At 44.7% G+C, this 27,819-nt stretch overlaps 2 protein-coding genes across 4 annotated transcripts in view; both read right to left on the reverse strand.

Moving 5' to 3' along the window:
• The window catches only part of adam22 (ADAM metallopeptidase domain 22), a 134,261-nt gene extending 122,164 nt beyond the window's left edge, over positions 1-12,097 (reverse strand). For 2 of the 3 annotated variants that reach the window (XM_046303328.1, XM_046303326.1), the window contains exons 1-4: positions 12,037-12,097; positions 10,834-11,180; positions 10,332-10,492; positions 4,137-4,213 (exon numbers count right to left, since the gene is read on the reverse strand). In XM_046303328.1, coding sequence (XP_046159284.1) covers positions 4,137-4,213; positions 10,332-10,492; positions 10,834-10,924 — 329 coding nt within the window. In that variant the 5' untranslated portion in view covers positions 10,925-11,180; positions 12,037-12,097. Of the gene's footprint in view, positions 1-4,136; positions 4,214-10,331; positions 10,493-10,833; positions 11,493-12,036 lie in introns of those variants that run through there. The other variant, XM_046303327.1, reaches the window with a different exon arrangement.
• A 4,133-nt stretch (positions 12,098-16,230) lies between these two features.
• Positions 16,231-27,773, reverse strand: LOC123998271 (protein DBF4 homolog A-like). Its single transcript, XM_046303332.1, has 13 exons — positions 27,531-27,773; positions 27,083-27,175; positions 26,797-26,969; positions 19,839-20,033; positions 19,654-19,704; positions 19,380-19,449; positions 19,181-19,269; positions 19,041-19,086; positions 18,418-18,463; positions 18,167-18,292; positions 17,750-17,882; positions 17,477-17,601; positions 16,231-17,192 (listed from the first exon to the last, which is right to left on the reverse strand). The coding sequence occupies exons 2-13, from the start codon at positions 27,126-27,128 to the stop codon at positions 16,292-16,294; spliced, it is 2,001 nt and encodes a 666-aa protein (XP_046159288.1). The 5' UTR covers positions 27,129-27,175; positions 27,531-27,773; the 3' UTR covers positions 16,231-16,291.
• Positions 27,774-27,819: the final 46 nt, after the last annotated feature.

A 27,819-nucleotide genomic window follows, 5' to 3' on the forward strand; every position in this document is an offset into this window, starting at 1 on the left:
TACTGATCACTACAACAGGACAGAGAACCATTCCCTCCATACTACCATTGTACTGATCACTACAACAGGACAGAGAACCATTCCCTCCATACTACCATTGTACTGATCACTACAACAGGACAAAGAACCATTCCCTCCATACTACCATTGTACTGATCACTACAACAGGACAGAGAACCATTCCCTCCATACTACCATTGTAATGATCACTACAACAGGACAGAGAACCATTCCCTCCATACTACCATTGTACTGATCACTACAACAGGACAGAGAACCATTCCCTCCATACTACCATTGTACTGATCACTACAACAGGACAGAGAACCATTCCCTCCATACTACCATTGTACTGATCACTACAACAGGACAAAGAACCATTCCCTCCATACTACCATTGTACTGATCACTACAACAGGACAGAGAACCATTCCCTCCATACTACCATTGTACTGATCACTACAACAGGACAGAGAATCATTCCCTCCATACTACCATTGTACTGATCACTACAACAGGACAGAGAATCATTCCCTCCATACTACCATTGTACTGATCACTACAACAGGACAGAGAACCATTCCCTCCATACTACCATTGTACTGATCACTACAACAGGACAGAGAACCATTCCCTCCATACTACCATTGTACTGATCACTACAACAGGACAGAGAACCATTCCCTCCATACTACCATTGTACTGATCACTACAACAGGACAGGGGTTCAAATCTATATGCAGGCTTCCCAAACCATACAGACACACAGTTACAGCACAGACTCCATATGATGGATGACATCCAGCACCTCAGGTCACCAAACACAACATACGACAGAGACGTGCCTGACCGTGTCACAACAATAGCTCTACATCCCACAGGGACACTGTGTCATGACACATGACGCTTCATGCATCATACAGTAACCCTACGAGTGGCAGCACTGTGCTGTTTGGATATTCCTGTGATGTCATCTCCATTTCTCTCAGTCTACTGTGTGTGAATGGCTCTGGGTGACAGGGGAAATAGATCCTCATACAGAGAGAGATGACTTCAGCTATAATGACACGACAGAGTACAGACTCACTCTAATGATGCAGACTCACTTCTACACACAACTGTCTGCTTAGGTGAGCTTGTTTGATTTATTTCACCTTTATTTTGACAGGGAGTCATGCTGAGACCAAGGTCTCTTTTTCAGAAGAACCCTGTGATTACGAAAAATGATACACATCAATACACTACAAAAAAGCACAACAGAGATACAAATCACAATTATAGAAAACACACATTCTTCAGTAAAACAGATAATCAATCAGCAGCCATCTAAGTAGAGATAGATAGGCCTAGAGACACCAAAACATCACATGGAAAGACCTTTGGAAAACTATTCAAGAGTAAGGTGCAAAAAAACTGAAAGCTGATTTACCAAACTCAGTGGTAATGGAAGGGATATCCCGAGTTTGCCCTCCCTGAGACCGGGTCTGGTAGCTCCTACATCTGTAGGTTAACAACGATGCAAGGTACGGCAGAAGGTGTGTAAGGGGGCTTTATAAACTAAAATAATGCAATGCATCGATCTACCAGACCTCATAGAGGGCCAGCCTACTTTCATCAATGCACCGAGACCCCAAAGAGGGCCAGCCTACTTTCATCAATGCACCGAGACCCCAAAGAGGGCCAGCCTACTTTCATCAATGCACCGAGACCCCAAAGAGGGCCAGCCTACTTTCTGATACAGAAAGCAGTGATGTGTACTGAACCTGTCACCCTGTGTCTTTGTGCCTGTGACACAGAGAGAGAGAGAGAGAGAGAGAGAGAGAGAGAGAGAGAGAGAGAGAGAGAGAGAGAGAGAGAGAGAGAGAGAGAGAGAGAGAGAGAGAGAGAGAGAGAGAACTTCCCCTCATTAGTGAAAGACCATTGGTCAGCAGAGTGTGAGGGCCAGATCGAGGGAGCTTGAGAGAAGGGAAGAGAGGGAGAGAGAAGTGGAAAGAGCTGACAGAGAAACAGTGAGAGTGAGTAGAAGGGAAAAGGGAGAAAGCTGAGCAAGAGAGAGAAGGCAGGATGGAGAGCGAGAGAGAGAGAGATGGCAGGATGCAGAGAGAGAGAGAGAGAGAGAGAGAGAGAGAGAGAGATGGCAGGATGCAGAGAGAGATGGCAGGATGCAGAGAGAGATGGCAGGATGCAGAGAGAGATGGCAGGATGGAGAGAGAGAGAGAGAGATGGCAGGATGCAGAGAGAGATGGCAGGATGCAGAGAGAGAGAGAGATGGCAGGATGGAGAGTGAGAGAGAGAGATGGCAGGATGCAGAGAGAGAGAGAGATGGCAGGATGGAGAGTGAGAGAGAGAGATGGCAGGATGGAGAGTGAGAGAGAGAGAGATGGCAGGATGCAGAGAGAGAGAGAGATGGCAGGATGGAGAGTGAGAGAGAGAGAGATGGCAGGATGCAGAGAGAGATGGCAGGATGCAGAGAGAGAGAGATGGCAGGATGGAGAGCGAGAGAGAGATGGCAGGATGCAGAGAGATGGCAGGATGCAGAGAGAGAGAGAGATGGCAGGATGGAGAGTGAGAGAGAGATGGCAGGATGCAGAGAGAGCGAGAGATGGCAGGATGGAGAGTGAGAGAGAGATGGCAGGATGGAGAGTGAGAGAGATGGCAGGATGGAGAGTGAGAGAGAGATGGCAGGATGGAGAGTGAGAGAGAGATGGCAGGATGGAGAGAGAGAGAGATGGCAGGATGGAGAGAGAGAGAGATGGCAGGATGCAGAGAGAGAGAGAGATGGCAGGATGGAGAGAGAGAGATGGCAGGATGGAGAGTGAGAGGGAGATGGCAGGATGGAGAGAGAGAGAGAGATGGCAGGATGGAGAGTGAGAGAGAGATGGCAGGATGCAGAGCGAGAGAAATAGCCCCACAAACACACAGCATATCATTACTTCCCCAAAACAAGGTGGCTCAAAAGGCACTGGACACTGGGAGGAAATATGCTCCCGTCTGCTCTGTACCACTACGATCAGCCAGAGGTGAAAGATGCCTCATTCCTCATGCCTCCATTACAGAGACCATTAGAGCACATAAAGATGTACTGCCAGATTCTGTTGTTCTACACACCCAGTGGCAGAACTCGTGGATCCCATTTTAATGTCTCTGCATGCACCATGAAGGACATGCTACCGTACCTGTAGACTTCCAAACATTGCCCTAACACTAGTTAGCACAGGCTCGCGAAACTACCTCAACTTCCTTTATTCTGTGCGCAATGACAACTTCTAGAATTTTGCAGTATCCCTTTAAGACCTCATTTGAAAGCCTGCTTATGAACGGTTATAACCTGCTTATGAACAGCTTATAACCTGCTTATGAACAGCTTTTAACCTGCTTATGAACAGCTTTTAACCTGTGTATGAACGGCTTATAAACTATTGTTCCCGAGTGAATAAGCGGTCTATAAGCAGTATTACCAACCAAGTATTCATAATCAAAGATAGGCCTACAGCACTGGCACTGACAGGTTTCCCCAGATCAAAGCTTCGTGAGGAAGACATTAGGGACTAATTAAACAGCTCTTAAAGACATGCTCCGGTACTTTGGCGACTAAGTATTTTTGAAACCTCCCGCTTTGGCCTGGATGTGTCGATATGTAGTTCACCCATGCATAATCTATGATTGGAATTACTGTCTTACCTCAATGAGGCACGAAACTGCTCGTTTGGAAGTGACTATTTTCTGGAAGCTGTGCTGCGTCATTTTCCCTACATTTCCCCCGCATGGGCCAGACCCCTAGCAATTTCAGTTCCAGCCAATGAGATTCAGCTCCTCGTAATTTGAGTGCCAGCTGGCAAGAATCACACACAGCAGAGTGAGAGAGAGAGCAATGACGTGGTGCACATACAGTATCTGCACATATGTGATGTAGTACACTATTTTCGGGGACCACTTTTGGCTCATGGGTGTTTACTTTCAGAACTACTTGCTAATAAGTATACAAAAGTAATGGAGAATCCCTTTAATCATACAAAATACCATCTAGTACTACTGGCTATTTTACTATCACATGCAGAAATCATGACATAGAGAGAAAGTGGATTTATCGCAGTAGATACAGAGAATGTTGGTGATAGGTTAAAGGTTATACTCACTGGTTCAGTTCAACATCCAAGATGAACTGCTCACCAAACGCGTCCACCTGGAAGCTGGCTTGGGCCACGTGGTTCCCCTGTGAATAAAACAAATTCAGAAACGTTGTACAATCATCTCTATTCTATTGAGTGCCATTGAGTTTTACAAAACAACTAACAATATACATACTGTACATGAACTTTAAGCAAAGGAAGACATTCTGAGAGACAGTGGAGCTGTGATGGAAGCTGAACCAGACCCAGACATTCTAAGAGACAGGGGAGTTGTGATGGAAGCTGAACCAGATCCAGACATTCTGAGAGACAGGGGAGTTGTGATGGAAGCTGAACCAGACCCAGACATTATGACAGACAGGGGAGTTGTGATGGAAGCTGAACCAGACCCAGACATTCTGAGAGACAGGGGAGCTGTGATGGAAGCTGAACCAGACCCAGACATTCTAAGAGACAGGGGAGTTGTGATGGAAGCTGAACCAGATCCAGACATTCTGAGAGACAGGGGAGTTGTGATGGAAGCTGAACCAGACCCAGACATTATGACAGACAGGGGAGTTGTGATGGAAGCTGAACCAGACCCAGACATTATGACAGACAGGGGAGTTGTGATGGAAGCTGAACCAGACCCAGACATTCTGAGAGACAGGGGAGTTGTGATGGAAGCTGAACCAGACCCAGACATTCTGAGAGACAGGGGAGTTGTGATGGAAGCTGAACCAGACCCAGACATTATGAAAGACAGGGGAGTTGTGATGGAAGCTGAACCAGACCCAGACATTCTGAGAGACAGGGGAGTTGTGATGGAAGCTGAACCAGACCCAGACATTATGACAGACAGGGGAGTTGTGATGGAAGCTGAACCAGACCCAGACATTCTGAGAGACAGGGGAGTTGTGATGGAAGCTGACCCCTCCTGACCCCTCCTGTCTCAGCCTCCAGTATTTATGCTGCAGTAGTTTATGTGTCGGGGGGCTAGGGTCAGTTTGTTTATCTGGAGTACTTCTCCTGTCCTATTCGGTGTCCTGTGTAAATCTAAGTGTGCGTTCTCTAATTCTCTCCTTCTCTCTTTCTTTCTCTCTCTCGGAGGACCTGAGCCCTAGAACCATGCCCCAGGACTACCTGACATGATGACTCCTTGCTGTCCCCAGTCCACCTGGCCATGCTGCTGCTCCAGTTTCAACTGGCCTGGGCCCTAGGACCATGTCCCAGGACTACCTGACATGAGGACTCCTTGCTGTCCCCAGTCCACCTGGCCATGCTCCTGCTCCAGTTTCAACTGTTCTGCCTTACTATTATTCAACCATGCTGGTCATTTATGAACATTTGAACATCTTGGCCACGTTCTGTTATAATCTCCACCCGGCACAGCCAGAAGAGGACTGGCCACCCCACATATGCTCTCTCTAATTCTCTTTCTTTCTCTCTCTCGGAGGACCTGAGCCCTAGGACCGTGCCCCAGGACTACCTGACATGATGGCTCCTTGCTGTCCCCAGTCCACCTGACTGTGCTGCTGCTCCAGTTTCAACTGTTCTGCCTTATTATTATTTGACCATGCTGGTCATTTATGAACATTTGAACATCTTGGTCATGTTCTGTTATAATCTCTACCCGGCACAGCCAGAAGAGGACTGGCCACCCCACATAGCCCGGTTCCTCTCTAGGTTTCTTCCTAGGTTTTGGCCTTTCTAGGGAGTTTTTCCTAGCCACCGTGCTTTTACACCTGCATTGTTTGCTGTTTGGGGTTTTAGGCTGGGTTTCTGTACAGCACTTTGAGATATCAGCTGATGTACGAAGGGCTATATAAATAAATTTGATTTGATTTGATTTGAAGCTGAACCAGACCCAGACATTCTGAGAGACAGGGGAGCTGTGATGGAAGCTGAACCAGACCCAGACATTCTGAGAGACAGGGGAGCTGTGATGGAAGCTGAACCAGACCCAGACATTATGACAGACAGGGGAGCTGTGATGGAAGCTGAACCAGACCCAGACATTCTGAGAGACAGGGGAGCTGTGATGGAAGCTGAACGAGACCCAGACATTCTGAGAGACAGGGGAGCTGTGATGTAAGCTGAACCAGACCCAGACATTCTGAGAGACAGGGGAGCTGTGATGTAAGCTGAACCAGACCCAGGCATTCTGAGAGACAGGGGAGCTGTGATGGAAGCTGAACCAGACCCAGACATTCCAAGAGACAGGGGAGCCGTGATGTAAGCTGAACCAGACCCAGACATTCTGAGAGACAGGGGAGCTGTGATGTAAGCTGAACCAGACCCAGGCATTCTGAGAGACAGGGGAGCCGTGATGTAAGCTGAACCAGACCCAGACATTATGACAGACAGGGGAGCTGTGATGGAAGCTGAACCAGACCCAGACATTCTGAGAGACAGGGGAGCTGTGATGGAAGCTGAACCAGACCCAGACATTCTGAGAGACAGGGGAGCTGTGATGGAAGCTGAACCAGACCCAGACATTATGACAGACAGGGGAGCTGTGATGGAAGCTGAACGAGACCCAGACATTATGACAGACAGGGGAGCTGTGATGGAAGATGATCGAGACCCAGACATTCTGAGAGACAGGGGAGCTGTGATGTAAGCTGAACCAGACCCAGACATTATGACAGACAGGGGAGCTGTGATGGAAGCTGAACCAGACCCAGACATTATGACAGACAGGGGAGCTGGGATGGAAGCTGAACGAGACCCAGACATTCTGAGAGACAGGGGAGCTGTGATGTAAGCTGAACACCAGACCCAGGCATTCTGAGAGACAGGGGAGCTGTGATGGAAGCTGAACCAGACCCAGACATTCCAAGAGACAGGGGAGCCGTGATGTAAGCTGAACCAGACCCAGACATTCTGAGAGACAGGGGAGCTGTGATGGAAGCTGAACCAGACCCAGACATTCTGAGAGACAGGGGAGCCGTGATGTAAGCTGAACCAGACCCAGACATTATGACAGACAGGGGAGCTGTGATGGAAGCTGAACCAGACCCAGACATTATGACAGACAGGGGAGTTGTGATGGAAGCTGAACCAGACCCAGACATTCTGAGAGACAGGGGAGTTGTGATGGAAGCTGAACCAGACCCAGACATTATGACAGACAGGGGAGTTGTGATGGAAGCTGAACCAGACCCAGACATTCTGAGAGACAGGGGAGCTGTGATGGAAGCTGAACCAGACCCAGACATTCTGAGAGACAGGGGAGCTGTGATGGAAGCTGAACCAGACCCAGACATTATGACAGACAGGGGAGCTGTGATGGAAGCTGAACCAGACCCAGACATTATGACAGACAGGGGAGCTGTGATGGAAGCTGAACGAGACCCAGACATTCTGAGAGACAGGGGAGCTGTGATGTAAGCTGAACCAGACCCAGACATTATGACAGACAGGGGAGATGTGATGGAAGCTGAACCAGACCCAGACATTCTGAGAGACAGGGGAGCCGTGATGTAAGCTGAACCAGACCCAGACATTATGACAGACAGGGGAGCTGTGATGGAAGCTGAACCAGACCCAGACATTCCAAAAGACAGGGGAGCTGTAATGGAAGCTGAACGAGATCCAGACATTCCAAGAGACAGGGGAGCTGTAATGGAAGCTGAACTAGACCCAGACATTCTGAGAGACATCGGTGAAATGAACCATGCAAATCTGAGTAACTCACACCCTCCCCCTGTACTCACACACACATCCACCCACCCACCCTCCCTGCTGGCTCATCCAGAAATGATTGATTGGGTTGAGGGGGAAGGTCTAATACATCGCTAGCTCTTGGCACATATGGCGCGTGGTCTATTACAGGCCCCGGGGGCATTGAGGACTTCCCTCTATTGTCCCTGTGTAACTCTGAGTCCCCAGCTAGTCTAATACAGGACTAACCCCTCCTCCAGGCATGGCCCACGGGCCTGAGTCAATACACATCGGACGCTGCATTAAAACCAAGGGAGTGTGTGTGAGTATGAAATGCCGCAATCTTCACCCAAGGATGGCCTTAGACCTCGGGGTCCCCTGTGGCCACAGACTCTATTGTTACTGTGTATGTGTGTATGTGTGTATGTGTGTGTGTGTGTGTGTGTGTGTGTGTGTGTGTGTGTGTGTGTGTGTGTGTGTGTGTGTGTGTGTGTGTGTGTGTGTGTGTGTGTGTGTGTGCGCGTGCGTGCGTGCGTGTGTGTATACCGGTACGTGAGTATGTGATTCCTTTTCAGGGCACACCTTAAAATCAAATTAAGCGAATTGAATCCACATGAAGTGGTCCTAGTAATTGTGTTCTCCTGGACCAGACTTCCAAGTTTGACTGGGCCGAGCCGAGGCGAGGCACCGAGACCATCAGCAACTCCTGTTTCATTGATTAGTGCATCATAGCAGGACCTAACTCCACTGATGGAACTAGGGGCCTACCAGGGAGTGCTGTTATCCTACTACAACACAGACAGCCTTAAACACACACACACACAGCAGACTCCACTGTTGGCTATGGCCGATGACTATAAGTGCTTTTCCTCCACAGAAACACTAAAACAGCACTCAGCTGAGCTCTTCTCAAAGCTCCTCTTTTAAAATGTGTACAGTAGGTTACGCCTTTAACTGAAAATAGTAGACTCAAATCAAGTCTATAAATAGTTATTTTTGTGTGTCATACGTTTAAGAATGATTTGACAGGTTCCTTTCAGATGTTATGATACCGAGCTAAAAACAGCCGAAATCAGAGCATAATAAGACAATATGACGCTGAGAATGCAGTCTGTGTGACGAAGTGGCTGATTTGAGGTCAGTTTAAAACTCTCTCTGGGGATGACAAGAAACTCAGACTGATCAGATCAAATGAAGATTCCATCATATCTCTCTCTTTCTCTCTCTCTTTGTGGGGCAGTATAATTTCACCTGGAGTCACCTGATGCAGTTGTGCTGTAAATAGTGACAAAAAGATGAGGCAGTGTTTCCCCCAAGAACTTTCTTTTAGGTGGCACAAGAATCTTATTTTGAAGAGAAATGAAGCCAAACCAGTTGATCAGTATCTGGCACACATGTTCCAGTCCCAAGTTAACTGTTCTAATGACGTACGCTCATTCTAGTAAACAAACTGAAAGGGTGCATATAAACAGAGAAAGAGCACATTCTACATTGTCACCTCACTCCAAACGTCCTATTTTTGGGGCGACTAAAACCATGGTTTGGTCAAACTATAAAGTGCATTATCCTCATGATTCCTGTAATGAAAGTGTCTGCCCTTGTGCCTGTGCTCTCGATGTCCCTCTGCTCAGGCTGACATTTCAGGCGGTCTTTTCAAACAGCTCTTTCACTAAAAGGGCACTATCATCATTTTCACAGTATTATTCCAACTTTGGGTGGAAATATATATAAAACACAGACAAATCACATGTGTTGACTGCACTGGGACTTTAATATCAATGACACAACTAGATTTTAGATAAAAGGAAGGAATAGTGGAATAAAAATCTGATGATGTGTCCATTTCAGAGGTAGAGAGCCTTATGATTGTATCTGAGTATCCAGACTAGGTCTTCACATCAAACAGATAATTTAGTAGCCAAAGCAACCACCCAGCTAGTGAACTGTAAAGGATGCCAACCAGATAGAGAGCAGACTCTCTTTAACCATCCAAGAAGCAGTGTGTCTCAGACATCGGGCCATGTGGGTTACGGGCGAATCCATTGTAAGGGCACAAACCAATCATTAGGTCCGCTCACCTTTATAATAATAAGAACCTCTCTTACTATATAAGGAAAACAACATATTTGACCCAATTAAACATGTATGGAAGTTATAGGCCTATGTGTCTATTCATTCTAATGCATAGGCTTCATCCCCATGTGTTTCATGCATGGGCTCTTTTTCTGATCAGGCCTGAGCCTGTCTTTGTGTATGTATGTGCATAGAAACCCCCACAATATACCACCAGGCTATCTTTATTTTGCTCAATGAAAAGACATTTCTGTAAATAGACCACTAGTCAAAAGAACTAGCGTGTTATAGGTGAAAATGTGATCTTGCCGAATTCTCTGTGAAATGTGTAAAAAGGAGATGATTCAACAAAAAACATAAACAACATGAGAATAGCGGGATGTCTCCAATAGCAACGAGTACCAAAGGCATTTGTCTCTGCACATAGCGGAGCTCCATCGCCACCGTCACCATAACAAATAACACCACCTCTGTGTAGGCTACCTGTGTGGGGCTGGAACTGGCTCTAGTCCTGGTGCTGATGACATCGTGGGTGATTTGACTGTGGTTGTGCATGCTGTAGAGCAGACGGAGAGGGACCGTGTCCTCCTTCCAGGCGAACCTGCTCGCATCACGAACAGCCTTCGCCTGCGACAAGGCGTCTCCTGCACAGGGAGGAAACAGCGATGTTTAAGATTGCGATAGCTATCCTGGCGCAAAGAAACACAGCTACAAGCGCCTATACCAAAACATACATCAATGTGAAATAGCACTGTAATGGTTTTGGAATAGCTTTCCTCAAATAGTTTTGATTGATAATAGACGAATTCCCTTTCATACGGTTACATTAAATGCATATTTCAAAGGTTGTTTACGTTGGGGATTCAGGCTCTCTCTCTGGCAGCATAATAACATGGAATGTGGAACATGTTATTGGTGATGCTGTTGCCATTCGGATCTATTCCAATAAAATACATAGCAATATTTGTTGTCATAAATACATTACCATTTCGAGGTATATGATTGCTGGAATGAACGATGCACATCAGTCCATAGACGCACAAAAGGGAAATCCACCATCGCCGATACATCGTCATCAGTTCTTCTTCATCGAATGGACAGAAAGAGGGACAACAGAAAAAAGCGATATCCTAAAACGGATTTGGGCACCTCTCTCTTCGCTAGAGGAGGTTCGGGGTTGAGAAGCACAGATGAACGCGCGCGCTGGTCGTCTGCTTAGCGCAGTCTCTTGTGCTGGTGGCCGTCGGGGTGCTCTTGCTGCCCCTGCATTGAGACGCTCCCACTGCTGTTTCTACCGCTTGAACGCCAAGTGCATCTGAGCGCGCTGAGTCTCTATAGAACACAGAGCGGAGAGGGAGGAGAGGTAAGAGGAAGGGAGGAGAGGAGAGGTGACACATTAAAGCATATCAATATCCAGCAGCTCACTGCAGAAGCGCCTCATGCGTAAACATGAGAGGAGAACAGCGATTGCCGAGATGGGATGTCGGGAACTGTAGTGTGCACGCTCCATCTCCATACAGACCTAGACTACCTTCTGACCGCTTCTGCGCATAATCATAGAAGGTCACAATCACTGAAGGGCACGGTCAAGATAAACAAACTGTAATACTGCTATGTTGTGTAATAACAGCCCATCATGCTCTTTCTAGACTATATTCTCAGTTGCTGTATAATTAGCCCAACCCACAGCCAGATGACGCTATTATTCCTTTTATATAATCTGCGTCCACCTGTAATGTGCCCAGCCGTCTGTTTATACACTGGTGTTCCCCTGCGACCGGCTCATACATTAAACATCCTCCGTTCAGGCTGCAAAAGGCATCAGTTTCCTCCTAAAATCGGTTTAATTGCCCTTCAGCCTAAAAAACGTGAAAATATAAGTACTATTTGAATAAAACACAATTTTCCACCACCATGCTAGAGTGGCTAATGCTACTTCCTGATGTTGCGCATTGTGTTTTGCCATGGATAAACTACTGTAAGCAGGTCCCCTACAAGCATACACATACACCAGAAATCATCACAACTTGATCATGTATTAAACCTCTTTAGGCCTATAGCGCATTTTAGGAGCAATCCAAAAGGTAATAACATTCACAAGTGATTGGGAGTCCCATAGCGTGGCGTACAATTGGCCCAGCGTTGTAGGTCGTCATTGTAAATAAGAATTGGTTCTTATCGGACTTACCTAGTTAAATAAAAATACATTTTAAAAAAGGTCCCCAAGAACACAGTGGCCAACATCATACTTAAATGGAAGAAGTTTGGAACGACCAGGACTCTTCCTTGAGCTGGCCACCCACCCAAACTGAGCAATCAGGGGAGAAGGGAGGGAGGGAGTTGCAGCGACAGATTAACCTTTGTCACTGACAGAGCTCCAGAGTTCCTCTGTGGAGATGGGAAAAACTTCCAGAAGGACAACTATCTCTGCAGCACTCCACCAAATCAGGCCTTTATGGTAGAGTGGCCAAACAGAAGCAGTTCCCTAGTAAGAAGCACACAGCCCACTTGGAGTATTTCAAAAGGCACCTAAAGGACTCTCTGACCATGAGAAACAAGATTCTCTGGTCTGATGAAACCAAGATGAACCTGTTTGACCTGAATGCCAAGCGTCACGTCTGGAGAAAACCTGGCACCATCCCTACAGTGAAGCATGGTGGTGGCAGCATCATACTGTGGGGATGTTTTTCAGCGGCAGGGACTGGGAGACTAGTCAGGATTGAGGGAAAGAGGAACAAAGCAAAGTACAGAGAGAACCTTGTGGCCAGATGTAAGCCACTCCTTAGTAAAAAGCAGTAACCAGTCCACTTGGAGCCAAAAGGCACCTAAAGGACTCTCCGACCATGAGAAACAAGATTCTCTGGTCTGATGAAACCAAGATTGAACTCTTTGGCCTGATTGGTCAGGATTGAGGGAAAGATTAACGTAGAAAATTAGAGAGATCCTTGATGAAAACCTGCTCCAGAGCACTTAGGACCTCAGACTGGGGCAAAGGTTCACCTTCCAACAGAACAACAACCCTAAGCACACAGTCAAGACAACGCATGAGTGGCTTCAGGAAGTCTCTGAATGTCCATTAGTGGCCCAGCTAGAGCCTGGACTTGAACCTGATTGAACATCTCTAGAGAGACCTGAAAATAGCTGTGCAGCGACGCTCCCCATTCAACTTGACAGAGCTTGAGAGGATCTGCAGACAAGAATGGGACAAACTCCCCAAATACAGTTGTGCCAAGTTTGTAGCGTCATACCCAAGAAGACTCAAGGCTGTATTTGCTGTCAAAGGTGCTTCAACAAAGTACTGAAAATGTTTAAAAAGCTGTTTTTGCTTTGTCATTATGGGTTATTGTGTGTAGATTGAGGAGGGAAAAAAACCTATTTAATACATTTTAGATTTTTTTTTAATTTCACCTTTATTTAACCAGGTAGGCTAGTTGAGAACAAGTTCTCATTTACAACTGCGACCTGGCCAAGATAAAGCATAGCAGTGTGAACAGACAACAATACAGAGTTACACATGGAGTAAACAATAAACAAGTCAATAACACAGTAGAAAAAAAGAAAAAAAATAGTCTATATACATTGTGTGCAAAAGGCATGAGGAGGCAGGCGAATAATTACAATTTAGCAGATTAACACTGGAGTGATAAATGATCAGATGGTCATGTGCAGGTAGAGATACTGGTGTGCATAAGAGCAGAAAATTAAACAAATAAAAACAGTATGGGGATGAGGTGGCTAAATTGGGTGGGCTATATACCGATGGACTATGTACAGCTGCAGCGATCGGTTAGCTGCTCAGATAGCAGATGTTTAAAGTTGGTGAGGGAGATAAAAGTCTCCAACTTCAACGACTTTTGCAAGAATAAGAATAAGGCTGTAACTTAAAAAAAATGGAAAAAGTCAAGGGGTCTGAATACATTCCAAATGCATTGTATGGCTAGCCCCATATCCTCCTCAACATCACTTCCACCTGCTCTCATTACCTGTTGATTGCTCATTGTCAGCAAATAATCCTTGCCTCTGTTCAGGCATGTGTAGATAGGGCTCTACCTGTGCAGAGCACATGCCCCTTCCAGTCTCTAAAGTACACTTTTCCATGGTGGTATAATTTCCCCCCAAAAAATACAATAAATATGTCATTGTTCTAAACCCACTGAACTCGAATTCTCACCTATTCTTCCGAACCAAAAATGTGTGAGTCTTGATTGTTGACCAATGACCAGCAGCGTTGCATGGGTAAAATCACTGGGGAAGCCTCCACTATTCCAGCACCATTTCAACTTCAACATCATCAAATCACCTTTGCTTAGTCTAATACACTGACAACTAAAAGATACCAAAAATGATTTAGTCCAATCAACATAGGCTAAATATGTGGCTGTCCATGGTTCTGATTTTATGCGTGTGTACGTAGTCTTTCATGCAAGTAGAAAAACATGTTGACTCACTCTACTTGTAGAGAAATGCCAATGCCATCCTCTCTTTCATGTTGACGAAATGGTCTATCACTGTCATACAGTTCAAGCTTTTATCTTTTGGTGTTCTGGGCTACCTGGCTAAAAGGCTTGCTAGCTAGCTTAACTTTAATTCATGGGCAACGTTAGCTATTTAACATTTGTGTTCTACATCTAGCTACATATTGAACTTCCATCCTTAGGCCAGGGGCACAACAATGTATAAATTAATGGTTCCATCAGAATCACCATTATAATCATTGTAAAGTACAAAGAATTAAGTAAAACCACAACTCCAAATCCCTATATCCATCCATGGCTAATTTAGGAAAGTGCCCATTTTAGCTAACTAGCCACTGGAGTACAACACAACGAGATGCAACAATTCAGGTTTTTCCACCTTCGGCAAAGGTGGTATGGTAAGCTTAGGTTTAGGGTAGGGATGTCCCAAGGATTCCAAATAGTCCTAACCTATCCAGATTCGTGGACAGAAAGACAGTATTACCCGGCAAAAACAGAGTAGGCCTACATTAATCATCCATATAAAATACAGTTTAGCCATCAACTACTGACTCATCATTGCCAGAACAACAGGCTACCTGGTGATGTGGTCTTATTTCAGAAATTGCCAGTTGCCACCCAAACTTGGCCTATGTCTAAAGAAGCTGTAACATCGATATTATGACTTCAACATTATGGGATGAAGATGTTACATATTCTGGCAAATGCATTACGATATTTGTGAGGCAGAACAGGGCTATCCAGCTGGCATCAAGCAGTTTTTAGGCAGGCTGCCCTCCAAAGTGATGGCTGTTGGAAACGGAACGCGCTTTCTGAAATTGTGTGTACTTTACTCATCAGATTGTGCTGTTTTTCTCTCGTCATTTTTGCTTAATGAATCTGTAACCACAGTGCAGATTTTTGTTGTTGTGGGGGGGTGTGTCCATTTTTTTTGTTTGAGCAAAAAACCAAAAAGGTCTGTGCATTACAGCCCAGACACCAAGTTTAAATTACATCTCCTATTCAGTCACTAATCACCAGCGCCACATAACAACTCCCATCTGACCCCAGTGCATTCGAAAGAAATGAGGGAGAACAAGAGCACTGTGCTAAATACAGGCACACAAATAAGGAAAGTCTAGAAAACCGATGCATTTCTCCTTCAGTAATGCTGAGGTGAATTCTAGATGCATTCAGTACATGAGAAAGTGCAAATACTTTATTACTGTTACGGAGGGAAAGAGGAAGCAATCCCTCTCACCTTGTCTCAGAGTCTCTCTGTGTTGGTGGCTGTATAAGAGGACGATGTGCTTTATGTCAAGTTAACCTTGAGGGAGTCCTCTCCTTTGTGTAAGACAGCTTGTCCAGGGTCAGAGCTATGTACTCTTATCTATGAGAATGTGCTCATTCAACTGATCACAGACATGTCAGAGCGGTTTAGTTAGTCTTTCATTTATCAAACAGATACCTTTTTCACCTGTACAATACGTACGGAAATGTAATGACAATTCAATAGAAGACCTTCGGTTGTATCCCTTTTTATTTTTAAAATGTTTTAAAAATGTACAATACCACATACTAAAAACACAACCATGCAGTTCCTCTGGACACCAGAACACATGCAGGCGTTGTACAGAACCGAGGATAGTGCTCCAGCCTGTTCTCCAGATAAAACCAGTCATGGTAAAAAAGCCAGGTAGACTAAAAGCTGCCATGGTTAAATCAACACAACAGTGTTGCGCCAGCACCCTCCCAACCTGAAGGGAACTATTCCCTTTATAGAAGTCATAGGTTTAAAGAGCCAGTCAATGGGTTCCCAAATAGATCTGCTATGTCACTCAATGAAACTGTCATACAATAAGTTAATATGGTGAGTCCGTAACAGGTTAGCGCTCATATTGGGAAGATTCTGGGTCACCCTAACCCCCCCCCCCCCCCCCCCCATAGCTGGGGAAGGCCTGGAACTCACACTCCATGTCCTCACTGGAGTCAAACAGCTGGGAAAGCCTCTGAACTCACACTCCATGTCCTCACTGGAGTCAAACAGCTGGGAAAGCCTCTGAACTCACACTCCATGTCCTCACTGGAGTGGAACAGCTGCCAGAGGTTCAGCAGAGAGCTGCTGGGAACATTGCTCGGTTTTTCCTGCTCCTGAGCAGTCCGCTGCTTCTCAACTTTCCTTCTCTTCCGTCTGTAATCCCTGACCCTCCTCTGTAACGTCCTGGCAGGAGGAGGGGTGTGTGTCTCTGTGTCACCTGCCTCGAGCTCCGGAACACCCCCAGTATTCCCGGGAAGAGTATCCCCAGCCAACGTATCATGACTCAGTTCCCTCGCCTCTAAAGCTCTGAGCTTGTGGTGTTCTGAAGGCCCTACCACCTTGTGCTGACTGGAAGGGACCTTCACACGTCTAGCTGGATCGCCACATTGTAAATCCTCTGTGTGACTAAATGAAGAGCGGCCATCTTTGTCTGTGTGAGTTCTCTGGCCCTGATGGGGAAGTCTGGGGTTGGCGACAGAGTCATGGGTAGAAGGGTCTATTTCTGCATTAGACACAGGTGTCTGACTCAGCCCAGCCCTCTGGGGATGCTTGCGCGGGTATCCCTGTCGGCAGCGTTGTTTGCAGGACAGGGATCTGTGCTTGGGCTGGGTTCTGTCTGGGACGTAAGAGCACCTCTTCTCCCCCTCGCTGGTGCTGTGGGGAACAGGGGCCCCTCGGCTGCGCTTCCGAGGCTGTTCCAAGGGGTTTTCCACACTCTGGGAGAGAGGGGGCTCCACTGTAGTAGACCAGAGGGACATTAATCCCCCCTTCAGCTCTTTGGTTTCCACACCTCCCTCCATCTGTATGCTGGGTCCAGGAACACATATCAGGGAGGTTATGCTGTACTTTGACCTGTGGGAACAAAAATGACTTAGAGATGTGGTGATCAGCACAACATAGAAAATCAGGGGTGGAAAAAAAACAGGCAATCTGCAAAATGTTTCACACAACATTGCATTTGTTTTCCTAACAAGCATGTGACTGAACAGCATTCAATATATGTGTGTTTACTTTTGATTTGGGTAGATCTTGCTCCTGTGTGGACAATTGGTAGCGAGGAATTTAGAAAATGTATGTCGCTCTGGATAAGAACGTCTGCTAAATGACTAAAATGTAAAAATGTAAGACTACTGTACCTTGTGGTTGGAGTTTGTGTTGTTTTGACGTGACTGAAGTTGAAGGGCAGTGTGGTGATGAGCCTGTCCACCACCAGGTACTCATCACTTCTGGAGAAGGCCTTGTGCTGCTCACTCCGCAGGTGCTGCAGAATACAGACACAAGTCAAGCATTCCCACAACGTCTGCTACCACTACATCAAGTACAGAAGGCCTTTTGTACATGATTAGGTCCTCGTTATAAACACGTGTTAACTATGTTTACATACATTAAACAGATGTATTCTAACTCACAGCTTTGATGTTGTTGTATTTGAGCGTGCAGCACTCGCAGTAGCCTCCACGTTTCTTCTCCCTGTTCCTCCTGGCCCGGTCCTGCCCCCTCTCCTCACTGGCTGACACTCTCGCCCCTCGGTTCCTGAGACACCTATAGGTCAGTAAGTTATAGCCAGGTCAGAGTTCAATCACATTTAGTTGTCTAGCAACCAAGACTTAGCAGTTAGTCCCGGAGGGTGCTAAGCAATACATAACCATTTTCTGCTGTAGCAATCCCCACCAACAACAGTAGGAAAAGCTGGATGTTTTGTTGAATCAGGTAAAACACAAATGGAATATACTGCCACACTGCTTTTCTGTAATTGGTGGATTTTCTTTATGTTCACAACAAGAAGGGTTAAGAAGGTGAGGCGTTTAGTGAATGAGACTCCATACCCATGAACTTTAGGTCTCTTCCCAGAGTGATCCTGGTCCTCTACATAGAATGGACTGCAGGGGGGAGCTGACGTTAGGTTAAACTCTGGCATGTTCGGCATGGCCAGATAAATTGGACGGTAATGTCTGGCAGAGAGACATAAGATAGATGCTATATTACGTGCTCAAACACCAACAAAATGACAATACGAATTGCCTCAATATGTCAATACTACAGACATTAGAGTCTATTATCTCTTTTATAGACCCACCTGCTGGAGTCCACTACCTTTACAAAGGGTTTACGGATCCTTCCACCTGAGTAAAACACAGAACAAAGCATTAGAGACTGTGCCTATGTCTGGGTCAAATACCTTCTCATAATGATATACAGGAGGACGGCTCATAATAATGGCTGGACGGAGCAAATGGAATGGCATCAAACACATGGGCTCCTGAGTGGTACAGCGGTCGAAGGCACTGCATCTCAGTGCTAGAGGCGTCACTGCAGACCCTGGTTCGAGTCCAAGCTGCATCACATGTTTGGGAGTCCCATAGGGCGGCGCACAATTGGTCCAGCGTCATCTGGAGTAGGCCATCATTGTAAAAATAGAATTTGTTCTTAACTGACTTGCCTAGTTAAATAAATAAAATAAAAAATGTATTCGATACCATTCCACTGATTCTGCTCCAGCCATTACCACAAGCCCGTCCTCCCCAATTAAGGTGCCCTTGACCTCCTGTGAGTACCAGTGTTATCGTACAACCAACATCAACCTTAATCTACTGAGACGATATACGTAGAAGAAGGTTTTTTAGAAGTTCTCTATAACAATAACACAGTGATGAAGTGGTAAACAGACAACAGAGTCACATGCAGCAGGACATTACTTACCCTTACACTTCTGGAAGGCTGGTTTTCCTATAGGTTCTCCTTTGGCCTACATTAGTAAGGAATAACACACAAGACTGGTGTAAGTGATATGTTATTCCAGGAAAGAACTGTCAAAATATAAGTCCAGAAACATGACTTACACTTTTCTTGACAGCAGCTGTGGTTGCGGTTGGCTTTTCAGCAGTATACTTAACATTCCTTTTCTTCTTTTCCATATAAGCTATTACATCTGGAATTGAAGGAAATTCAAGAAAATGTTTTTTTTGCATATGAAAGTATCATTGTCATAATAAGCATTATGTCAACATTTCTTATCAAACAAATGAATAGACATGTTACCATCAATGTACAGGATTTTCACTCCCCACTCCAGAGCATTGGACAGGATCTCGTTGACATGTATTCTCACCTACAGGGTAAAACAAATGAACATCTTTTAACCGAAGAACTGAAATCCAAAGTATCTCCTGAAGTATGAATAAACATTTCGATCCAAAGTGCAAACTTTCCTGAAGTTCCTGACGACTATCAGTCAGAAACAATAAAAGTAACATGTGGCATTAGGTTGGAAATAGGTTGCCAAACTCATTAGTGAGGATCTTAAATAACAAACCTGCTCTTTTACAACTCTCTTCACAAAAGACTTGCCCCTGCTTATGACCACCTGTCAAATACCAGAGAGATAGGGAGAGATGGATAAATATATATATGGATAGCTTCAGTTTTAGAGCATATCATGGAAAATGACCCCACTGAGATACAGATACCAGTGACAGACACAGAGAGGAATTGGCTCACCATGTTTGCCTGGCCCTGGGAGCTTCCTTTGAGGCTGTCTCTGTGGCTGCCGGGATGGGGGCGAGGGTGGGGGGAGCTGTGCCCAGAGTCAGGGCTTGGGTCAAGTGAGTCGCGGCCATGACACTGCACATACCTGGCCTCTCTCTTATTAGACACCAGGTACTTGATCTCCTTGCTGAAGAACTTCTCCACCATCTGAGAGAGGGGACAGAGACACTGGCTCAGATGCGAGGGGGGGGCAGTCTGTGCATATTTGTAAACAACAGCTGGTGCACGAAATCTAAGGAAGTCTCTAGATTTTGCTCACCCGAAGTAGAGTATATTGTGATAAATTGCAGGCCACACCTCTTGCCTAGAGAGTTTTCAGTCATACTTTTGTGGCTGTTTATTTACCACCACAGACAGATGCTGGCACTAAGACCACACTAAGTCAGCTGAATAAGGAAATAAGCAAACAGGAAACCACTCACTCAGAGGCGGTACTCCTAGTGGCCGGAGACTTTAATGCAGGGTAACTTAAATCAGTTCTATCAAATTTTCTATCAATGTTAAATGATCACCTGTACTCCTCGCCCTCCATTTGGTAAATCTGACCACAACTCTATCCTCCTGATTCCTGCTTACAAGCAAAAATTAAAGCAGGAAGCACCAGTGACTCTGCCTATAAAAAAAAGTGGTCAGATGAAGCCGATGCTAATCTACAGGACTTTTTTGCTATCACAGACTGGAACATGTTCCGGGATTATTCCGATGGCATTGAGGAGTACACCACATCAGTCACTGGCTTTATCAATAAGTGCATCGAGGACATCGTCCCTACAGTGACTGTACGTTCATACCCCAACCAGAAGCCATGGATTACAGGCATCATTCGCACTGAGCTAAAGGGTAGAACTGCCGCTTTCAAGGTGCGGGACTCTAACCCAGAAGCTTACAAGAAATTCTGCTATGCCCTGCGACGAACCATCAAACAGGCAAAGCGTCAATACAGGGCTAAGATTGAACCATACTACACCGGCTCCGACGCTCATCTTATGTGGCAGGGCTTGCAAACTATTACAAAGGGCAGCACAGCCGCGAGCTTCCCAGTGACACAAGCCTACCAGACGAGGTAAATCACTTCTATGCTCGCGTCGAGGAAAACAACACTGAAACATGCATGAGAGCATCAGCTGTTCTGGACAACTGTGTTAACACGCTCTCTGTAGCCGACGTGAGAAAGACCTTTAAACAGGTCAACATACACAAGGCTGCAGGGCCAGACGGATTACCAGGACGTGTGCTCCGGGCATGTGCTGACCAACTGGCAAGTGTCTTTACTGACATTTTCAACATGTCCCTGATTGAGTCTGTAATACCAACATGTTTCAAGCAGACCACCATAGTCCCTGTGCCCAAGAACACAAAGGCAACCTGCCTAAATGATTACAGACTCGTAGCACTCACGTCCGTAGCCATGAAGTGCTTCGAAAGGTTGGTAATGGCTCACATCAACACCATTATCCCAGAAACCCTAGACCCACTCCAATTTGCATACCGTCCAAACAGATCCACAGATGATGCAATCTCTATTGCACTCCACACTGCCCTTTCCTACCTGAACAAAAGGAACACTTATGTGAGAATGCTGTTCATTGACTACAGCTCAGCGTTCAACACCATAGTGCTCTCAAAGCTCATCACTAAGCTAAGGATCCTGGGACTAAACACCTCCCTCTGCAACTGGATCCTGGACATCCTGACGGGCCGCCCCAGGTGGTGAGGGTAGGTAGCAACACATCTGCCACGCTGATCGTCAACACTGGAGCTCCACAGGGGTGCGTGCTCAGTCCCCTCCTGTACTCCCAGTTCACCCACGACTGCATGGCCAGGCACGACTCCAACACCATCATTACGTTTGCAGACAACACAATAGTGGTAGGCCTGATCACTGATAATGACGAGACAGCCTATAGGGAGGAGGTCAGACCTGGCCGGGTGGTGTCAGAATAACAACCTATCCCTCAACGTAACCAAGACTAAGGAGATGATTGTGGACTACAGGAAAAGGAGAACAGAGCACGCCCCCATTCTCATCGACGGGGCTGTAGTGGAGCAGGTTGAGAACTTCAAGTTCCTTGGTGTCCACATCAACAACCAACTAGAATGGTCCAAACACACCAAGACAGTTGTGAAGAGGGCACGACAAAGCCTATTCCCCCTCAGGAAACTAAAAAGATTTGGCATGGTTCCTGAGATCCTCAAAATTAGAGGTCGACCGATTATGATTTTTCAACGCAAATACCGATTATTGGAGGACCAAAAAAAGCCGATAACCGATTAATCGGACAATTTTTTAAATGTATTTGTAATAATGACAATTACAACAATAATGAATGAACACTTATTTTAACTTAATAAAATCTATTTAGCCTCAAATAAATAATGAAACATGTTTTTGCATTATTTATACCAAATTGAACAAAGTGTTGGAGAAGAAAGTAAAAGTGCAATATGTGCCATGTAAGAAAGCTAACGTTTAAGTTCCTTGCTCAGAACATGAGAACATATGAAAGCTAGTGGTTCCTTTTAACATGAGTCTTCAATATTTGCAGGTAAGAAGTTTTAGGTTGTAGTTATTATAGGACTATTTCTCTCTATACCATTTGTATTTCATATACATTTGACTACTGAATGTTCATATATGCACTTTAGTATTGCCAGTGTACCAGTATAGCTTCCGTCCCTCTCCTCGCTCCTACCTGGGCTCGAACCAGGAACACATAGACAACAGCCACCCTCGAAGCAGCGTTACCCATGCAGAGCAAGGGGAACAACCACTCCAAGTCTCAGAGCGAGTGACGTTTAAAACGCTGTTAATGCGCACCCCACTAACTAGCTAGCCATTTCACATCGGTTACACCAGCCTAATCTCGGGAGTTGATGGACTTGAAATCATAAACAGCGCAATGCTTGAAGCACAACGAAGAGCTGCTGGCAAAACGCACAAAAGTCCTGTTTGAATGAATGCTTACGAGCATGCTGGTGCCTACCATCGCTCAGTCAGACTGCTCTATCAAATCATAGACTTAGTTATAACATAACACACAGTAATATGAGCTTTAGGTCATTAATATGGTCGATTCCGGAAACGATCATCTCGAAAACAAGACGTTTATTCTTTCAGTGAAATACGGAACCGTTCCGTATTTTATCTAACGGGTGGCATCCATAAGTCTAAATATTCCTGTTACATTACACAACCTTCAATGTTATGTCATAATTATGTAAATTTCTGGCAAATTAGGCGGCCCAAACTCTTTTTACACAGAGTCTGCGTGCAATGGACGCAAGAGAAGTGACAAAATTTCACCTGGTTAATATTGCCTGCTAACCTGGATTTATTTTAGCAAAATATGCAGGTTTAAAAATATATACTTCTGTGACAAGGTAAAAATCTGTCGTTCTGCCCCTAAACGAGAGAGTTAACCCACCGTTCCAAGGCCGTCATTGAAAATAAGAATGTGTTCTTAACTGACTTGCCCAGTTAGATAAAGGTTAAATAAAATGTGTACTATTTTATTTATTTTTATTACATTTAAAAATATATATTTTAAATACAGATTTCCGATTGATATGAAAACTTGATATCGGCCCAAATTAAAATCGGCCATTCCGATTAAATCGTTCGACCTCTAATCAAAAGGTTCTACAGCTGCAACACCGGCAGCATCCTGACTACAGAGGATAGTGCGTACGGCCCATTACATCACTGGGGCAAAGCTACCTGCCATCCAGGACCTCTACACCAGGCGGTGTCAGAGGAAGGCCCTAAAAATGGTCAAAGACCCCAGCCACCCCAGTCATAGACTGTTCCCTCTACTACCGCATGGCAAGCCGTACTGGAGTGCCAAGTCAAGGACAAAAAGGCTTCTCAACAGTTTTTACCCCTAAGCCATAAGACTACTGAACTGGTTGTCAAATGGATACCCGGACTATTTGCATTGTGCCCCCCCCCCCACCCCTCTTTTTACACTGCTACTACTCTCTGTTTATCTTATATGCATAGTCACTTTAACTATACATTCATGTACATACTACCTCAATTGGGCCGACCAACCATTGCTCCCACACATTGGCTAACCGGGCTATCTGCATTGTGTCCCGCTACCCACCACCTGCCAACCCCTCTTTTACGCGACTGCTACTCTCTGTTCATCATATACAGTGGGGCAAAAAAGTATTTAGTCAGCCACCAATTGTGCAAGTTCTCCCACTTAAAGATGAGAGAGGCCTGTAATTTTCATCATAGGTACACAGACAAAATGATAATTTTTTCCCCCAGAAAATCACATTGTAGGATTTTTTATGAATTTATTTGCAAATTATGGTGGAAAATAAGTATTTGGGCAATAACAAAAGTTTTTCTCAATACTTTATTATATACCCTTTGTTGGCAATGACAGAGGTCAAACGTTTTCTGTTAGTCTTCACAAGGTTCTCACACACTGTTGCTGGTATTTTGGCCCATTCCTCCATGCAGATCTCCTCTAGAGCAGTGTTTTGGGGCTGTTGCTGGGCAACACGGACTTTCAACTCCCTCCAAAGATTTTCTATGGGGTTGAGATCTGGAGACTGGTTAGGCCACTCCAGGACCTTGAAATGCTTCTTACAAAGCCACTCCTTCATTGCCCCGGGCGGTGTGTTTGGGATCATTATCATGCTGAAAGACCCAGCCACATTTCATCTTCAATGCCCTTGCTGATGGAAGGAGGTTTTCACTCAAAATCTCACGATACATGGCCCCATTCATTCTTTCCTTTACACGGATCAGTCGTCCTGGTCCCCTTGCAGAAAAACAGCCCCAAAGCATGATGTTTCTACCCCCATGCTTCACAGTAGGTATGGTGTTCTTTGAATTCAGCATTCTTTGTCCTCCAAACACAACAAGTTGAGTTTTTACCAAAAAGTTATATTTTGGTTTCATCTGACCATATGACATTCTCCCAATCTTCTTCTGGATCCTCCAAATGCTCTCTAGCAAACTTCAGATGGGCCTGGACATGTACTGGCTTAAGCAGGGGGACACGTCTGGCACTGCAGGATTTGAGTCCCTGGCGGCGTAGTGTGTTACTGATGGTAGGCTTTGTTACTTTGGTCCCAGCTCTCTGCAGGTCATTCACTAGGTTCCCCCGTGTGGTTCTGGGATTTTTGCTCACTGTTCTTGTGATCATTTTGACCCCACGGGGTGAGATCTTGCGTGGAGCCCCAGATCGAGGGAGATTATCAGTGGTCTTGTATGTCTTCCTAATAATTGCTCCCACAGTTGATTTCTTCAAACCAAGCTGCTTACCTATTGCAGATTCAGTCTTCCCAGCCTGGTGCAGGTCTACAATTTTGTTTCTGGTGTCCTTTGACAGCTCTTTGGTCTTGGCCATAGTGGAGTTTGGAGTGTGACTGTTTGAGGTTGTGGACAGGTGTCTTTTATACTGATAACAAGTTCAAACAGGTGCCATTAATACAGGTAACAAGTGGAGGACAGAGGAGCCTCTTAAAGAAGAAGTTACAGGTCTGTGAGAGCCATAAATCTTGCTTGTTTGTAGGTGACCAAATACTTATTTTCCACCATAATTTGCAAATAAATTCATTAAAAATCCTACAATGTGATTTTCTATATTTTTTTCTCTCCATTTTGTCTGTCATAGTTGAAGTGTACCTATGATGGAAATTACAGACCTCTCATCTTTTTAAGTAGGAGAACTTGTACAATTGGTGGCTGACTAAATACTTTTTTGCCCCACTGTATGCATAGTCACTTTAACATTTACATTACATTTACATTTAAGTCATTTAGCAGACGCTCTTATCCAGAGCGACTTACAAATTGGTGCATTCACCTTATGACATCCAGTGGAGCAGTCACTTTACAATAGTGCATCTAAACCATATCTACATGTACATACCACCTCAATCAGCCTGACTAACCGGTGTCTGTATGTAGCTTCGCTACTTTTATAGCCTCGCTACTGTATATAGCCTTTCTTTTTACTGTTGTTTTATTTATCTTTTTACCTATTGATCACCTAACACCTTTTTTGCACTATTGGTTAGAACCTGTAAGTAAGCATTTCACTGTAAGGTCTACACCTGTTGTATTCGGCACACGTGACAAATAAACTTTGACTTGGGGGAGAACACACAAGGTCCATCCTGAGCCAGAGTATTAATACAATTTTAATCAAGTATTTAAAATGTTGGCGAAAAGAGAGACATGACAGCGGGCAGCAGTGCAAGGGGTTTCAGGGTCTCTATGAGGACCCCACACGCACAATCTTGCACAAAGTTTTGAGCTGCTGCACTCCGGAAGGAGATATAGGTCCCACTGTTCAGCAAGAATAGGAGCGGGTTGTGCTTGAATGCGTCAGCTATCAGGTTGCTGAACAGTGGAACATAGGACAGATGCAGGCCCAATACATGGTTGGACAGTTAAGCCACATACTTTAAATATGTGTGACTTGAGTACTAATTTTCCAATGTTTTCCGTACTACATGTATTATAGTGTATTGTTTGTATGCTGACTTCACAAAATGAATTTCTATGTAAATGGGAAATAACTGTATGTATATTGTATCAAAGTGGGTCAACCAGAGATAACAACTCCGGTAACAAGACAGAAGCCATCACTAGAAGAGTTATGTTCCAAAAGACTGAAAGCCACTCCTCCTCCACAGTAAGTATTCAGTAGCCACATTGGTGTGAAAGCCAGCAAGTTGTCATTTCACTTCAAAATGGTCCATTATCAGCAGTATGTCAACACAACACCTTATTAACAATTCACACAACCTGTCAATTTGAATGTCCTATTTCGTTGGCTCAGGAATGATTATCCTTAACTATCATCCACATTCAATGTGCTATAATACTTTACAGTCTGTCATGATGTCAAATGCTAACAGATGGAAACAAATATTCACTTACCCCTCCAAACCTTTTGATATCGTTCTCTAATGTCTCTGCTCTTCTGTTTGATGGCAAATCTAAGTAGAATAGTTTCCCAGTGAAAGGCTTTTTTGGGGCAGGATAAGATTCACATGGTGGTTTGACATGGCTCTTCGAGGCTGACTTGTGCCCCTTATCAGCGAGTTTGGGGTCTGAAAAATTAGCAAAGTTAGTTTCAATTTTTGACGTAACTTTCTTGCAGATAAGGCTCATCAACAATGTAGTAATAACGTTTGCTAGTTACATGTTTAAAAATATAATTTACCTTGTAAACTGGGTTTTGTAGACTTTTGGGTGCGTCTAGATTTCATCTTATTCAATATAATTTGAGAGGAGAATATAATATCCTTGTATTCTCCTGTGTTGTAAGAAATAGACATGTTTACAAACTGAGTTAATGGATGCTAACGTTAACCGTTGTAACGTTATCTAGCTAAACTGCAAAAAATCGTTAGCTTTACAAATATAACAAAAATAAGTTTAAGGAGTAATGTAAATATTGACATAGTTAGATAAGTTTAAAATGAAAAATAGGACTTCCAAGAAAACGAACAGACCCTAGCTAGCACAAGCAAACAACAAAACCTTACCACGGCAATTTAAACGTTGTTTTTATAGCCTGTTTTTTAAACTACAGGAAGTGGAATCTGCCAGCTAACTAGCTACTAAGTAACGTTAGCTTGCTAACTCACTGGCTAAAAGTTCATATTTACCTTGTGAGAGCCTGTGGTCTTGTAAAACAATATATTTCCCTAAATTGACATTTGTTACAACCGATTTTCACGAAAGTTCAGTAGTATCTTTAAATTGTTTTGGTTCCGCTAAGATTACTTTGTTGCCATAATATTTTGTTGTGCCATAGATGTTCTTTCCCGCTTCGAAAAATCCCGTCATTCCAAAAAGGGGTTGTTGCTGAAAGTTATCATTGCTTTCGAATGCGATGTTTCCACATATTTTTTCTGGCTTTTCTAAAAGTAAAAATTGATCAAGCAAGTAACTGAT

This window comes from Oncorhynchus gorbuscha, linkage group LG15, assembly GCF_021184085.1.
Source record: "Oncorhynchus gorbuscha isolate QuinsamMale2020 ecotype Even-year linkage group LG15, OgorEven_v1.0, whole genome shotgun sequence".
Taxonomy (NCBI): domain Eukaryota; kingdom Metazoa; phylum Chordata; class Actinopteri; order Salmoniformes; family Salmonidae; genus Oncorhynchus; species Oncorhynchus gorbuscha.